This window comes from Montipora capricornis, chromosome 2, assembly GCF_036669925.1.
Source record: "Montipora capricornis isolate CH-2021 chromosome 2, ASM3666992v2, whole genome shotgun sequence".
Classification (NCBI taxonomy): Eukaryota; Metazoa; Cnidaria; class Anthozoa; order Scleractinia; family Acroporidae; genus Montipora; species Montipora capricornis.
Window position 1 is genome coordinate 28818843 of NC_090884.1, and position 17500 is coordinate 28836342.

Genomic DNA, 17500 nt, shown 5'->3' on the forward strand with positions numbered 1-17500 from the left:
TCGTTGAAAGTAGTCAGGGGTTACTCCTCTTCGGTCAGCAATGGTACAATATACAAACAAGCTGTTCTAATTTAAAAACTTGTATTTTTTTAGTATCCATTTGAGACTGGAGAACAGATGGAAGATCTTCACTTCAACATTGTTCACCAAGATCCATTGAGTCTCGAAAGTTGTGTGTCAAGCGGTGATCTGTCTCTCCATGCAGCAGAGCTGTGCCTTCACGTACGTGTTAACTTTCCTGATAAATGGCAGGGAACGGTCAGGTGCTCTCAACCTCGTGAAGAAAGGGCAGTCTGTAACATAACTGTGCCTTTTGATAACTGTGCCTTTTGGCAGCAGAAGAGAAAATAGGAAAATGATACAAAATTAGGAAATAGGTGCCCTGGTAGGGTCTCTCTTCCGCTTTCCACCCAGGTACCCTGAGAACGAAGTCGCGGCCAAAGTTGGCTATGTTCCAGTTTTAGTGCAATCACTAAGTGGGTCAATTTTTGTCTTAAACTAATAAAAAATCCCCTCTGTCTCTTCCACAAAAGCCATCGATTGATAGAAACTCCATGCACTGAAACTCCTTTTTTTGTTGTTTAGCTCCTTGAAAAATCTCGAAAAGACCGCATTGGCTACAAGGGCGGCCACTTCCCTTGGATCCGTCAACATAGGTTCTTCCACAACACCATCTGGGACCATGTTGAAAACCTGAAACTTGTACCACCAAGGTTTGCGTTTTAGAAATTATTTCACATTCTTTCTCGTATGCTCAATAACCAGACAAATCAGTTGCAAAACGGAACACAAGAATAAAGCGCTTGAAAGTTCGACGTTTGATTCGATTTAGTTGGTCGAGTTAATTGGTCAGAATTGGCTTAAACACGTTCGTCCTTCTAATTCAGACACTTATGACGGTGCATGAACTTATAGAAGTGGCGTATAACACATATAAATAAATTGAGAATTCGTCTCATTTGAGACTCACTTCTTTCATGATCGCTTATAACTAAATTTCATACTCAAGAACAGGTTAGCAGCGAAACATCTGGTTTCAATCTTACAAATTCGACCGCAAAATTGGTCCCTCTCGATAAAAAAGAGTGTAGGCTTCCATGACCTTCAGATACAGTTTTTAGGGTGCTACGGAATCCAGAAGACGGTTAGATTTGATGATTAATAAAGATAATTCAGCAAGCGAGGCGCCAAACACTCTCATGGATTTACAAGTTTCATAAACACTTTACGTATAAGGGACAAAAAGTAAAAGGTTTTTAACTATGTTTAAAAACTATTAAGTTTAATGTGCTCAATATGTATTGACGGCAGCGTATTGAGCGGTAGGAACTGTTTTATCAGTTCAGAGAAGCCGTTTTTTAATCTTGATATGTAACTAGAGAAATTCTGGCCACGGTTACCGAGGCCAATTTGTAAGTACCGGGCTACTGGAAGTTAATGTGATTAAAAAAACCGAGACAATCAATATAACTCCAAAAAACAAAGCAAAACAAAAAACACACTGATGACTTTTGAATCCTCTTTCCTTCTCACAGGTTAATGCCATGTTAAATACCAAACATCGAAAAACAGAAGGAACTAAGGAAATAGCTGGCCGCGCCAAGATTACACAGCTCTGTCTGAAGTACCACATCGTTATCTAAAACTTGATGCCGTTTAATACCTCGACGAAGACGATTTTCTTTCTCATGAAGACTTGAACCTACCAAAATATTGTCCCTTTGAGGAAATCAGTGAACAGCTTTATTTTTTTAATAGTTATCTTTTTTTAACAATTTAACTATAAAGAATTGCGATAAAGCTGAAAAGTGCAAAAAATTAAAAACCTTCTTGGTTAAAAGTTTAAAAATGCGACGACGTTTTGAAGTTCGCTTAACGTCATTATCAAGTCAATAATGAGTGAAATGAGAACGAAAAGAAATGTAAAAGAATCCCTAGGAGAGACGAATAACACAGTGAGAATATGCAAATAACAAAGCATTCGCCAGCAGAGTCACGTAAAAGAGTTTGACGCGAATAGAGTCTCACTGAGTATTTAACTCAGGGTTCAATGAATAACATCTCAAAAATTAGACAATCAAACCTTGATCTACATTTCTTTAGAACAGAAAATTGCTTGTCAACCAAATTAGTCTTCAATAGACCGTGTTGCTCAAGATGCCTCTCGATTGCAAAGTATTTGTGCTCGTTACTACGCTGGTGTAAACGTCGTCCGGTGCTCCCGACATAATCTGCGTCGCACAGCCACATTCAAATTTGTAAACCACGCATTGATTGTCGACAATAGGGGGCTTTTCTTTTAGAGCGAGGATTTGGCCAATCTTCTTAGACTGAAAGACTGGTTTAATTTGGACACCAATGTCGGCGCTCAAAATTTGCATTTGCTTCTTGACATACAGAGTTAGCTGATTGTTGATTCTTAAAAGGAAGTGGGACCATGATGTTAGAGCTGTCATCTCTTGTATTCTTGGCTGCATCGATGTTGTCGATATTACGCAAAAACTTATTGATCGCTGAATTGATCAAATTAATTGGGTAGTAGAGGTTGAGGAAAATAGAGCGGAGCTTGTTACATTCAGCAGAAAACGCAGTAGGAGTAGATGATAGCTGATATGCACGATGGATCATAGTGGTGAGTAAGCAATCTTTGTAACGTCTGTCCACATGGCTGTGGTAGTGCAGGAGTAATCCAGTATTTGTGGACTTTCTGTAGACTGATGTTTCAAGCCAGTTGCCACTTTTAGTAATGTTAATGCCAACAAAAAGGATAGCCGCTGAACAGAATACTATCCTTTTTGTTGGCATTAAGACAGATAGTATTTCGATGGTGAATTTCAAGTTTCTGTGGCAAGAGTTCAATTTGTCGAGGAAAATGTTAGCTTCGTTGAGGTCAGGCATTATGGTCAAGTTGTCGTCCACGTAGCGCTTATAGAAAGAGGGGAGCTCGTTTTTCTCTTCCAGTTTTTCCTCTATAGAGCACATGAACGAGTTGACCAATAAGGGCCCCAGAGCAGAACCCATAGCCACGCTTCTACCTGCTCGTAAAGCGTGCCATTCAGTTGAAAAACTTGGTTTGTAGTTGCAAGCTCAAGCAATTCTCTAAGCTGGTCTTTGGTGAGGTTTAGGTCGTAAGTGTCATGAACCAGTTGTCACTGAAAGCTTTCTCCACAAGTATTGCGATGGTTTCATGAGCGCTGAGGAACATTGGTGAACAGAGCGGTTACATCGTAGGATACCAGTATGTGATCAGCATCAATAGAGATGTTTCTGATATCTTAGGAGAATTGGAAGATATCGCTGATGGTGTACGAATTAGTTGACAGAGGCTTTAATTTCTCTTCCAGCCATTTTGCAAGAGGGTAGCTGTAGGTTCCAGTTGCAGATAATATTGGTCTCAAAGACAATTCAGACTTTTGTGTCTTGGGTAACTCATACAGGTGGGCAAGTCTGGAGTCTTTTGGGCAGAGTGCATCAGCGAGTGATTTAGGCAAGATGCTGTGTACTTTGATGTTGAGTTAATTCTCTTTTTCTAGCAAGGTATGATAATACTTAAATGGTCTCCCACGCGCTTTTTGACGCTCAGTGCTGCATTGGGTAAATTTGGTGGAATCACGAACAGAAGCGTCGCACAGTAGCCGTACGGAATCGGCCTTACCCATTACAACAACGCCGGAACCTTTGTCAGGTTTGGTGATGACTATGCCATCGCGGGGTTTGAGATTGTTGATGGCCTGCAACAGGGCTTTAGGTGGACAGATGTTGGACTGCGTCTTGCGATGTAATTTAAAGCAATGGATCTCAAGGTGGTACAGGCAAGGTCTTTCTTGGAGTCTGATGGAAGCAGTGATTCCAATTTCCAATAAGCCTTTTCGAAGCTTGCTTGAATCTCTCGAGGAGGTGTTTGTTGAGGTATTGCAAATTGTATTAATGTGATCCTCCGCAAAGGACAAGTTTCTCGAAGAATGATACGTGGTAGGATGATAAGTTGTTAATATGTTTGTCGACGTCTACTTTTTTATAGATCAAGCGAGACAATTTTTGAGCACTAGTCTTCATCAGGGATTGAAACTGACTCTTTCGTAGTGATGACAATATCCGTATTATGGCAATGCGGCGGATGGTTGATCAATTGGAGCGAATTTCATCATGAATGTTGCGAAGTTCTTCTTTTAATGTATTGAGCTGGACCAGCTTTGATTTCAACTCTTCGCTGATAGCTTGTTTCTGGAAATTTTCAGCAGGTTTCTTCCATTTTCGCAACTTGGTTTCATCCAACTTCGCAAAGGTCGGAGTGAGGTTGAAATTCTGGCAGAGACGTGAAAATTCGATTGCTCCCTAGCACTTTGTGTGACGAATGCTGCATTTTTCAAGTCGCCTGAAAAGATGCAGTTGGTTATCGCGTTTTAAACTACGTAGAAGAAGAGATTTGTTGAACAATTTAATTATAAAGAATTCGCGCCAAACTTTTAACGTGACTCTGCGAGCGAATACTATGTTATTTGCATATTTTCACTTTGTTATTCGTGTCTCCTAGGAATTCTTTTACATTTATATTCGTTCTCATTTCACTTATTATTGACTTCATAATGAAGTTAAGCGAACGTCGAAACGTCGTCGCACTTGTAAACTTTCAACCAAGATGGTTTTTAATTTTTTTAAATTCAACAAATCTCTTCTTCTACGTAGTTATTTTTTTAGTTTTGTAAATTTCTCCCGGACATGTTTTCATTCGATGATTATTTTTCATCTGCATTTTAATAATTTTGTATGAGATTATTATTAGATTTTGTTAAAAGTGATATTATACAAACGAACCAAGCAACGCCTTCTTTGTGTTTGCTATTTTTTGCTTCCATGTTGCCGAGTGTCTAAATTACGCTTTTAACACAAGACGCCTATAAGGGCGTATCCGTGGGATGCACAACAGTTAACACAAATTGTCCAGTTAAAGTGAACTACAACCATGGGTAAACTTTTACCAGAAAGATTAATCTGTAATTGAACCAGAAGTTATTAATTGTGAAAACAGTTGTTAATCCTTTAAGACCCGAGGGGGCTAACAGACAATTAAGATAGCTACAATCCGGGTCAAAAGACTTGCGGTGGTGGGAAGGATCGCGGGCGCACCAAGACACCCACGGCTGGAGACTGAGACTATGTTCAAATTTGCTAAGTACGGAACAAAATTAAAGAAGTAAAGGTGAAGTCTAGAGAGCTCATGACAACGGATAACGTATTGATGAACCTCACTTAGTGTTTACAAATAAAATCAATAGGTCACCGAGCAAAAGTAGTGGTTTGATTTGGTACAGGTTGTCGGATCGAAAATAACGTGAATCTACGAAATGCAGTGAAACCAGTGGGCCAAGGGAGAGTGGAACAATTCCGCAGCGAGAGAGAAAACTGGCGAAAACCATTCTTGTTATTAATGTCGCTAATTAGGTAAAATTGAGCACTCCTTTTACCAGCTACATGTACTGGCAACCAGCTGCAAAGTTTCGAAATTAACACTGTTGTGAATAATGCGGTGACCTCCCCCTAGGTTGCTAACATGAAGACCGTGAAACAATAAAAAAATTGACATCCGCGGATGACGCTCGTGCAAAAAAAAGCTAAAAGAAAATAAATTTCGGGTATTTCCAACATACCGCTGCCGGGAGTTCTGTACTGACGATTTCATCATGTCAACATGCAAGATTTTGATGAACTATCTTATTCATAACATTACCAGAAGACGGCTGGATCCAACATTTTCACTTTTTAGATGCTATTGCAATTGAGTTTTCACTCACAACAAGGGCTTGAGTTTCTTAATCTGCGAACGACATTAAAAGTTTCTCACTGAACTGACTGAACCCCAACTTAGCTCCCATCGCTTTGTTTGCCCCACCGCATGTTAGAAATCCGGATTTAATTACCCAATAGCTCAATTTATTTTGACACGAATGGCTACAACACCAATTCACAAAGATAGAAGTAACGCGGATTTTTCAACACTTTAACGTTTCAGTCAGCGTATCCCAATATCACTGAGGTGTAAACATTTCTTATTTCGGATCCTTTTATTCGGTTTTGCGTTTGTCATGTTTTCCCTTTGCGAGATTTTAGGTTCGTGTGCTCACAAGTTTGTTTTGCATCTAGAAGATGTTTCATTCCCCTTTTACGGCCTGCCACGCAGGCTAAAAAGACCAAGAGTCAAAGCAACTAAGACGTCGCATTTTTTTGTACTTGACACCAAGCAGTGCTGGATCGAGAGGACTTTCGCTGCCATCGTTCAGTTCACAGAAAGGGATCTTTTTACTTCGTCAGGAAAGAGTCGAAAAAACGAATTGTCCTAGTATTTCCAAAAGGGGAGAGACATGTAATTCCTTGTTCAATATTTACCACCCCTTTCCAAGATCGAGGCGATCGCTGAAAACTTGAAACAACATCTCCACTGCGAAGACTAACTCCGATTGCGGCGTAAGCTTTGAATCTCGCGCCGTCGCCAATTTAAGAGCTATTGTAACGCCCTCTGCACGGGTATCTTCATTTGATGCTATTCCTCAATAATCAACTCAGGCGATTGTTTAGCTCAAGCAAAGAAATTTTCGGCCACTTCCTCAATCTCTGCCAATGATCTCTGTGAACGAAATAGCCGCTTGCTGGACTCCCAACATTAATTGTATCGGAAAAACCGGAAACTACCCCATCTTGAACAATGAAAGATATTAGATTATTTATATTTTGGTCGAATTGTTGGAAATAAGATTTGTCATCAAGATATTTTATTTGGGTGGGATTGACGGAGGTGTTGACAATTAATGCGAGACCAAGGGGAGTTAAAATTTCAGGCGGTTTCTTGTGAAGTATAACCGACCTTTCAGCGAAATCTGGCGTAAAAGGAGTAACCTAATTTAGCGCCTCGTAGTTCAGAGCCACCTTAAATATTTGAAAATTTAAAGTAGCTCTGAATCGATAAATCCGCTGCACAGAATTTCATCTTTGCCTACTGATTACTTTTATGTAATAAAAAATTGGGGTCATCGAGTTCGCTTTTCAGATATGAGCAACTAAGGCCAAAATATGAGGTGTTTTTGCAAGGCTTTCCTATTGCAATGGTAAACTGTTACCGTCGTCACAAAGATGACTGAATCTTGTTCAGCAATAATTGATGTTTCAAATGCTACCACAACATTGCTGTTACGTAATAAAGTGTTGTAGTGTCAATCCTTCTAATAAGAAGGTCTCTTGAAAGTATAGAAACTGGTTTGAGCCACCTTAAGACTAAATTCACTAAGGCGTCAGCACAAAGAGGTGCATTTAGAAGTATTTCACTTTTGTTTCATCCCGTAAGTTTTATCGAGATCAGCAGAAAAACTGCAATAGTCCGCCACATTCTAGTTGACAAATTTTAGTAACAACAATGGAATAAAATCTTTTTAGCGAAAATTGAAAGAAAATGCCCCGTTTTCAGCTGCTTCCACTTAGGAATATTTTTCAGGGCGCTTTCCTTTTGACAGAACTGGCCCGTCAGACCCGTCATTTTGCAAAGAAAATGCAACAATTTGAAGGAACACTTGCATGATAATCCCTCGTATTCTTCTGGAGGAGTACATATCATCCTCGAAGTGTGTTAGTTCTTCCAAATGCCCGGTCTGGCCGGTCAGTTCTGTCCAATGGAAAGCGTCCTTAGACTCTCCTTCCCTTTTTGCAGAAATCACCCAGCGAGCAAAGCATTTTCTTTTCGATTTTTCTAAGCAAATCGAGAAAAGACCCCACTTTTGAAAAAATGCCTGCGTGCTGTGGCACAGGGCTGGCTACTTGTCCTCTTTACGTTTTTCTCGCCGCAATTTGTATCTGTTATGAATGATATGATGCCAGATAGAAGGAGTATTTCTGACAAACGACGCATACGACCCTCCTTGGGGTTCAGGGATGGCGCAGTGGTGAGAGCACTCGCCTCCCACCAATGTGGCCCGGGTTCGATTCCCAGACTTGTCGTCAAATGTAGGTTGAGTTTGATGGTTCTCTACTCTGCACCTAGAGGTTTTCCTCGGGTACTCCGGTTTCCCCTCTCCTCAAAAACCAACATTTGACTTGATTTGTGTTAATTGTTAATTTCAATTTATAGTCTCCCCAATTCGTGTTTCAGCGCTAGAACGACTAGACACTTAAATAAAGTTCCTTTCCTTTCATTTTTTTTCCTTTCTTTTCATTCGCACTCGTTTCGTATGCAGCTGGTTTTCATCGTTCGCATACTAGTCAGATTTGCAAAACTGCCAACTGCTTGGCTCAGTCCCTGGGAGATGAGCCCCTGAGATCGAACAAACACTCAAGGTCTGTGAACTGAGAATGACATCTAAACATGGTTAGACTCCTCTAGTCTTATCGAATAAGGTCGAAAAATTGTCGCTAAGCAGCACAAATGCGCTATATAAATTACATTTCTATTGATAAATTAACCGCACCGCAATTCAAAAAACATGAGTGATCGTTCTGAAAAGGAAATTTTGACCTAGCCCCAAACGATGGATATCGATATCCGTTAGGTAGATAAATCACTATCCAGTGGATAAGTCATAGAAAAACCAATTGTAGTATCCAATGCATCGAGATTTATCCGGTGGATAGCGTTATCCACCTTTTTAACAACCTGGGGCCAGGTCAAAAACTGCGAGGTCCTTTTAATATCTGAGTTACATCAATATTTCCAGCGAGGCTCATGGAATCCCTCCGCTCGCGCGTTGTCATAATACCCATTATGACGTAAGCCTTTTAATTTAGAGGTAGCTATTTTACTGGATTGGAAGCGATTCTGCCGAGAAAGCCATGATTATGAACACATTTTTCGCGACGTTTATCGCTATTAAAAGTGTTTTCGATTTTATTACAGGAACAAATAATGACACAAGGTAAGAAAAATAGCGCTTCATATGTTAAACTTGAATTTATTCATTGCAAAAAAAGACGGTTCCACCCACAGCGCAATTAACGAAAGCAGCCGTTTAGTTCTTACTGCTGATTTCTTCTGCCTTTCTGTTTTCTTGAAAACAGTCTAGATGAGAAAAATGTCTTTATGTCATTTGGACGTGTTCGAATATATTTGCCGGTTATGATTGACTCACCCGACTGATGCTTTGAAAAGGTATTGCCTTTCTCAACGATTTCCAGCGAAGAGCCAGATCGATTATTATTCTGCGTTTCTAGAGCAACCAATCAACTTATTCTTATTCTTCTCCCTCGAAGAAAGGCCACACGAAGCTGAATGAAGGATTCGCATATTTCCGTCCGTCTTCGTCGGCGTACAAAAAAAACTAGTTAATGTACGCAGCCTAGCATTCTCCATTTATCCAGGGAAGAATGAGAAAGGGAAAATTTGCAAATGACTCAAAGGACAAGGAGCGGAGATATACCGTAACTGGACAGGGACTAAACGCCAAAAAACTAGAGATAAACCCACTTTTCCTTATTTTGCAATCTCCCTCCCCCCCCCCCCCCTCTTCCTATCCCACACCCAAATAGTCCTGTCTATGACTCTGGAGACCGTTTCTCAAATGCCCCGGTAACCACCGACCCGGTTAACCTACCGGGACTCGTTTTCATGTCCGAACTTGTAGTTCTTGATACTAATTTACAGGTCCAAGAAATTACGTGACGATGAAAATGATCTAAACCTTTGAAGGAAAGATTCTCCCGGAAACAAAATGAATTTTACTTTTTTTCTGAAATTGTGAATTTAGAGTCATGAATAGGACAGAGTTAGGACGGCGTTGCAGAGTGAGATGAGGCTTCGTTGACGACAAAATTCGAAAAGCAGGGAGAAGCACCGGAAACGTTATGGGGTATTTACCGGGCCACTCGCCGGGACCGGAACGTTACCGGGAATTCCAGAAACGGGTCCTTGGTTACATTAAACACCCAGTCACATAAAAATCCGAAATATTTCAATTTTAATGAAATGAATATCGCATCACAAGTACGTTCTCTGAACTAAAGCATTTTCAGGCGAACTGCATTGTAGAGCTGCGAAAATTATCTTTGAACTACCTTGGAAGATGTCTAATGCAGATCTCATGAAAAATGCTAACTGGTCTTCTTAAGCCCTTTTGTTGGTCTTCTTAAGCCGTTTTGTAATAGATAAAATATGAGCGGGAGACCTTTATGCGCAGTTAAAAGGGCGAGCCGCAGGCGAGCCGTTTTATAGCCCATAAAGGTCGGACGCGAATATTTTATCTTAGTTGTGAAATGAAACAATAGATTTTGATTGTTATGTTAATCACGTGGGCGTGGAGTTGTCCTATAGGAGTTTAGCATGGAATTTAGCCAATAGTTGTGATTGAAATGTCAAACTTGCGAAGAGGAGCAATAGTTTGGAACACGTTGGTTCCTCAACTTAATGACGATATCGACAATGTTAAGAAATACGCCATCATGGCAAGAAGGTCGAAGGCTCTGCTACACCTAGATTTCGAATGCATCTCCCCTCAAACATTAAACGGAAGGGAGGAAGATTTTAAGTATAATTAGTGTTAATAATTAGTCGATACCAGAGTAACACCTTGCATTTTAGAATTGTAAGCTTTTATCGTTTTAGACTTGTAAGATATTTTGTTAGTATTTTAAACTGTAAGTAGCTATATGATTGTTACAGTAGCTGGTGTATATCCTATTTATCTATTTTCTAATTGATTAAGTTATTTTACTTAATTATTTAGACTCGACCCCATAAGCGACGAGTGGCTTTAAATACTTATCATGTATAAATAAAGATTGTTTGATTGATTGATTGATTGATTGCATTTGAAAGTAAATATATGGTTTCCCTTCTACTTGCAACTCGCTAAATTGTGATCACATATTTCATCCTGTGCTTGTCCAGTCGATGGGCCATAAAAGGAAGCACTCACCTCTGATCTGATCTCGAAATCTTTAGATTTGTTATCAGCTAATTTTTAACTCTAATCATACTTCACTCTTTCCAGTATTTCATCGTCAGTTACTTCTGCCGAGGTTGACAGTCACACGGACAGAACCAATGACCTGACAGCAAAGAAAATTGATCTAAAAGATAAGGTAAGCAAAAGCTTGATTTTTCGTCCATAACCCTCCATAGGACAATTAAATTTGGCAAGTATTTTTTGCCAGCGAGTAGTGTGCGAGGAAGAAATCCTGGTTACAATTATTATGACGAAGAATCCCACGTTTTTCACAACTGAAAATCATGAACAAATTGTCACGTGATATTCCCATGCAATTTGGAATAAGCGCGCTCGATCAATTCGGTGGTCTCGCCTGAGTTTGAAAAGACCATTTCAACCTTACGAGCGATGTAGTGTTCAATGTATCAGCGGACAGAAATATTGGCTGAAGCGTACAAGAACGTTTCATTTACTTCCGATTTCAATATCTCTCAAAAATTCCACTGATGAGGTCAAAATCAGAAGGCTAGGATTTCCACGAGATTGCTTACTTTACCGGTTACGATTCTGACCTTTGCAAGCTAAAATATGCGGATGGAGGATTCCAGTCGTTTTTCTTGAAGAATCGGTTTTGCACTTACGCTGACGCAGTAGCGAAGAAAGCGTGGAAGAACGTTTTTCCCTGCGTTTGCGTTGCACCTTTGATAGGCTCACCTAAGCACACACCCAAAAAAATCGTTGCAAATCGCGTTGTGAAAAAAGTTGATTTGTAGCGAGATGTCTTGACGTTCATAACGAGAAACATATTGGAGCACAGGAAATGATTAGGCAAATTCATGCCCTTAGTTTTAGCAAACTTTTAGGAAACACTGCAAGTGTTTTCTTCTCAAGATTCAAACTTTGTTTCTACTAATGCTTTCTCCTTACCTTCTAAGCCCTCAGTATGCCTTCCCAGGTCAATTTTTGCGTAATTCACTTCTAGAAATCGTGTGAATCAATAAAGAATTGAATGAAAATGAAAACAGACCAGCCCGCTTTATTAATAATATGTGTGCTTTACCAATATCATAGACAAAGCAGTCAAATCCCTTCTCACTGTCGTAATTTTTTAGTGCCCAAGGAAAATTAAAAGAAAGCTCCAGAAATCAAGTTCAGGATCGCCATTCAACAAGAGGCCAAAACCCAAGAAGAATACATCGACAAAGAATGATGAGTTGCGGCCAGAAGAGGCAATCTGGATCGAAAGCCCCAAAGAACTCATTTTTGATAGAATCCTTGGACAAGGTGCCTTTGGAAAGGTAAGTGAGGTCATTCGATAATTCGGATACATTCCATTAATTAGGGCTAAACCCTATGAAGAATTTAAGGTTAGTGATTGCTCTTTAAAGTGTTCCTACTTTTTCGTCGTTGTGATTTTCTCAATACAAAAGGAACAAGAGGTATTAGCATTATTTGGAAAATGAGCGCAAGACAAATTTGGGAAGTGGAGTTGGCGCATTCAGGCGTCACCCATGAGCTTGCGTGGGTTTAGATAGAATGGACGAACAATACAGATACAGAAACAGTGGACTCTAACCGTAAAACAAAAGATCCTGTGTTTTTTAATTCTTATCAATCGTCACGCACAAGGGGCTCAGTTGATTGAATTATTCTAGACAACCGTTGTTATTCTAAAATTTTAACTGCAAACTCTCCACTTTGATTCTTAACATTTTTTTTTATTACAGGTTCTCCTCTGTAAATATGAAAAGTTAAACCGGTTCTATGCCGTGAAACAAATGTTTACCACCGAAGATGAACATACGATCCGTTGCGAAAAAGAAGCCATGAATATCGGGCTATCATGCTGGAATAAGTTTATCATGGAATTGCGCGGGCAGTTTGTCGACTATGTAAGGACTGATTGCCTTATATTACAATACCATATTGTGCTGGTAAAATCCTTGCACAAGTTAGAATGGGCCGATACCTATAGCAAATATTCAATAGCAGCGACACTTATGTTGGATCAGAAAATACGATACTAGTGGAGAAGTATCGGTGCTATTTATATGACCTGCTAAAGTTTTGTCTCCTCCTGAGCCTGCGTTCTTTTTGTCAAGTGGTCAACACCAAGAGCGCAGTCGTATCCAGTGTACCGAGGCATGTGAACTGAGTGAAAGAAACAACGGTCGTCTTACTTGTTTTTCTGTGTTGTTAGAGTACTAAGCAACAATCAACATTAACGTGCTATGATCATTAAGCAAATCACGTGACTTACCAGTAAACTCTTGACATCGCTGAGTATCGATATCGATATGGAAGAAAAATATCAGAATAGATTTTTGGCAAGGATCTCATGGATATACACACCAACCATAACTCAAAAAAAATAACCATTGTAAATCAGTTTCTAGACCTCAATATTGCTATAGCAATAACATAAACGAAAGTTTATTCCTAATCACTGAAATGGGCACTTAGACTTATCTGTAAAATGAGAGTTTAACCTAGGGGACTCGTGGTGGGTATATCCATGAGATCTTTCCCAGATTTTTTGCAAGGCAGCCATGTTGCATGGCAGGAACAATGAAAATGTTTTGTATTAGAAAGAACATTTGTTCCCATAGGAAAAAGAATCTATTGTTCCTGCCATGCAACACGGCTGCCGTGCAAAACCTCTATAGTCTTTGTTATCCTGTCGATTTAAAAACAATGGAAATGGTATCCACCCATCCTTGCTAAAACCCTTAAAATAGATAAAGATTGTTATTATATATCAACATTGATGGACTCTTTTATGAACTTGATAAGTCGTCTCCAAAAAATTTGCAAATCAAGTCTATCAAAAAGAAACTTGACAGAAGAGCGTTCAGGTGTAATTGCTACCCCGATACATTCTACTTCTCTTATGGTGCTTTTAGACTCCTTTTAATCACTGAGATCTGTGAAACAAAATTTTTACACTTGAAGCAATGGTTCAATGGATCTTTAAGTAACCAGGCACTATACGTACGTTTGGCCATTTTTGGAAAATGAGAGAGGCAAACGTCGACCTGCTATGAATGATCCACATGCAGAAACTAGGTATTGTCGAAAAAACAATGGACGGTGCGATAGAGCGTAATAAAACAAATGTTGTTTCTGCCTCTCACCTTTTCAGCTTCTTGCCATCTCGTATGGAATATGGGCTTACGAAACTGTAATTTTGAATGCTTTTTTTTCACAATTAATTTATTCATCGACGTAATCAGCAACATTGCAGATTGATTCATTAGAGAAGTCGTTCTAAACAAAGATCGTCGAAAAAATCCAAAATGTAAGCTGCAAGTTCTGGGCTCCTGGTTACACTAAAGAGTAAGATGGCACGACATAAGAATGATTTTTATTTAATCAACAGGATAAGCGAGCTTGTCTCGTAATGGACTTTATGGAAGGCGGAGATTTGTTAACAGATCTTAAAAAACAAAATGGAAGATTTCCGGAAGCAACCGCAAGGTAATGAGTTACAATCACCGTGCATATCGTAGTGTCAGTGAGAATAGGAACGTATTATTTTTCTCATTTGTTTTCTCTTTGTGTGTTTTACTTAAGATTTTACATCTCTGAACTTATCTGCGGCTTGGAGTTTTTACACTTGAATGGAATCGTTCACCGGTATGTATCATGAGATGAATAACTACCAATTTTATTGACCACTTACCACAGGGGCTGCTCAGGGCCATTCAAACAAATTATAGTACAGAACAGAACAATTTTAAGAATCAGAAACTTCAGGAGGTAGGCTATTCACATAAGCACCCAAAAATGAGAAACATTGACTACCAGGAACTTCAAATCTCATGGGCAAGCGTTAGCCCACCATGCACCGCCTTCAGACAAAAGCAATATACATGTATGGTGCTTTGTGTAAACCTTTTTTTTGTTATATATTTTCCTATTACAAAGTAGGCATTTTCTGGGTGTTTATTCTTCATATTATCCGTATTTTCTTGTTTAAGGGACTTGAAATTTGACAATGTCTTAATAAACCGAGAGGGACACATCAAAATAGCTGATTTTGGACTGTCCCATTATGGAACGCCATTCGAAGAAATCTGTGACAACGAGATCTGCGGGACGGACCTGTATATCGCTCCAGAGGTAAGGATCCTAGCACCAATCCCGGCAGTTCCCTGGTCTCGTCTTCGAAGGAGAAGCTTAGAAAACGAAGCTGTTCTTGGCCACATGCACTGGCACACGAATTTATAACCACTTTAATTTATGACGACGACGGCTAAAGCCTTGGCCAAACTATCGAACAAAGTTGAATCCCACAGGCAACATTGTTAGATGTAAATGTAGTGGCAAAACACTATCCAACATTGCTTGACGAAATTGATCCAAATAGAAGTTGGCACTTAATTTTAAAATATGGTGCTAACAATGAAACAAAAACCGCTTGCAGCGTTTATGCTGCTGGAGCTGTTTGAGGAAGGATTCAAACGTGGAAAAAACAAACAATGGTCAAGAGGACGAGTACAAAAGGGCTTGCCAAAAGGGCTTGTTCACTGTGCACAAGATATATCCACTCGGATCAATTTGCAAGCTATTGAACCAGACATCTCCACACAGAGCGATAATGGTGTCCAACAGACATGGCCCTGCTTCATACTCGCTGATCAAGGTTCTTTGTGTTCGTCAACAACCACGACGTCCCCTTGGTCCTTTCCAGCCATCTTTTCACCAAATGATGCTTGAAAATAAGATAGCGATCGGTGATTGGGAAGCAGCACGAACGTGACTCTTTTCAGGACACAACTTTGTTGGAAGAGCGGCAAATCACGGCTTGCTTTTGATATACCGGATCCGGAATAATTAACGCCGATAATGCAAATCAACAAGGCCCAATCAGAATAACAATGGTTCTTCCGCCACTTTGATCCGGTATATGAAAGTCTACCGCAAATCACTGCAATATTGTCGAGCAGACTTGTTAGGCGTAATCATTATGTTTGATCAAAAGCAAACTTCATTCAACACTTCATCGAACAAAAAATGTTGGACGAATATCTTCCAACTTGGGTGTCCAAACGGTCGAACAATGTTGGACCGAGTAAAATTGGAGCGTTGAATTCAACTTAGGAGACCTCGTCGACATTATACGACGTGAACGACTTTGAAAAGTAGCAAAATACTCACAATACCAAAAATATTTTGAGATAACGTGGTTTTCTTTTAGTATAAGCGAGGTAGAAGCGTACAGAAAATTTGAATATTTATCGTTACGTCTTGACGTCCTCATCATAAAATTTGAACGTAATATTGGTCTGGTCATTTAACGTCATTGTAAAAAAATAGGTAGTCTAGTTTAAGAAGTCACAACGGAAACGAAAACTCTACCTTAAAGAATATAACTTTGCGCTGTAAGTTATTATTCTATCTTGTGCACGTTGTACAATTTACAATATGACCGCAAAATTTCTACGAAGTATTTGACATTTAATATAGGGGATGAAGTATTCATTTACGGTCATTTATGAATACTCACGCTGTCGTCAAAACAGTTGACTTTGCTGTTTTTAGCGTATGGCAAAGAAATGCTCTAAAATGCGTGCAGCACGTACGGCATAACAAATTCCCCTCATTTTTTAAACAATAGTATTATCATCACCGTAGATGTTATCGTTCCGTGAACTCTCTGAAAACGCATATGCAGATCGTATACACAGCCGATCGCGACGACGTCGTCGTTGAATATGCGGCTCAACTATGAGCTTCACGGTAATTGTTCGAGAATTGAATTGCCACCAGCGTTTGTTCCATACACTTTAAACAATCGCTATCCGTCCAGGCGGTTAAAAAAGCAACGTTGAAATAATATAAAAAGACGGCAGGTACAAAACACAGGTCACAGGGCACGGGTCACAGGTCACAGGTCAGTGTTTCACCAATGCAGAAAGTATCCTAAATATTCCTAAAAGCTAGCCTTAGGTCTAATTAGGCCTAAACAAACGTTTGTAGGCCTAAGGTTAGCTTTTAGGAATGTTTAGGATACTTTCTGTCAGTTTGGTAAAACAATGACCTGTGACCTGTGACCTGTGTTTTTTACCTGCCGTATAAAAAGATATCTAGTCTCAGTAAAGCTTTGCACCGACTGTGTACATGCAAGGCCCATTCAATTATTTATTTATAAGTGCATATTGCAAACATAGTACGTTTCATGAGTAAATAGTCAGTGATAGACTATTTCAGGCCTCTGTTTGGCTTATTATATTGAATTGGTATACCTCCCAACTAAAATACGTTTTCCGATTAGAGGAGAACGTGTCACGTGTCATGGGTCAAAACTCACTAACCCCTAGGGCGAACAAAACTCACTAACTCCGTAGGGAAACAATGACTTGAACTTTCGATTCGCACTGATCAGGGGGCGCACCTTTGAAACAGCGGTAAATTCCGTCTAAAAATCCGGGTATTGTTCTATTTTGAGTTGGGAAGTATAGCAAACACTTAATGACTGACCCCACGGGAAACAGTGAGTTATGTTTCCCCTCGACCCTCAATGTTCTCCTCGGCTTCGCCTTGGGCAACATTGAGGGTCTCGGGGAAACAAAACTCACTGTTTCCTTGGGGTCAGT

General features: G+C 39.7%; 1 protein-coding gene across 1 annotated transcript in view; it reads left to right on the plus strand.

Annotated features, from left to right (window-relative positions):
- The window catches only part of LOC138037062 (calcium-dependent protein kinase C-like), an 11666-nt gene extending 10023 nt beyond the window's left edge, over positions 1 to 1643 (plus strand). The window contains exons 9-10 of the mRNA XM_068883070.1: positions 94 to 222; positions 1536 to 1643. Coding sequence (XP_068739171.1) covers positions 94 to 222; positions 1536 to 1643 — 237 coding nt within the window. The remainder of the gene's footprint in view (positions 1 to 93; positions 223 to 1535) is intronic.
- The last annotated feature ends 15857 nt before the right edge of the window (positions 1644 to 17500 follow it).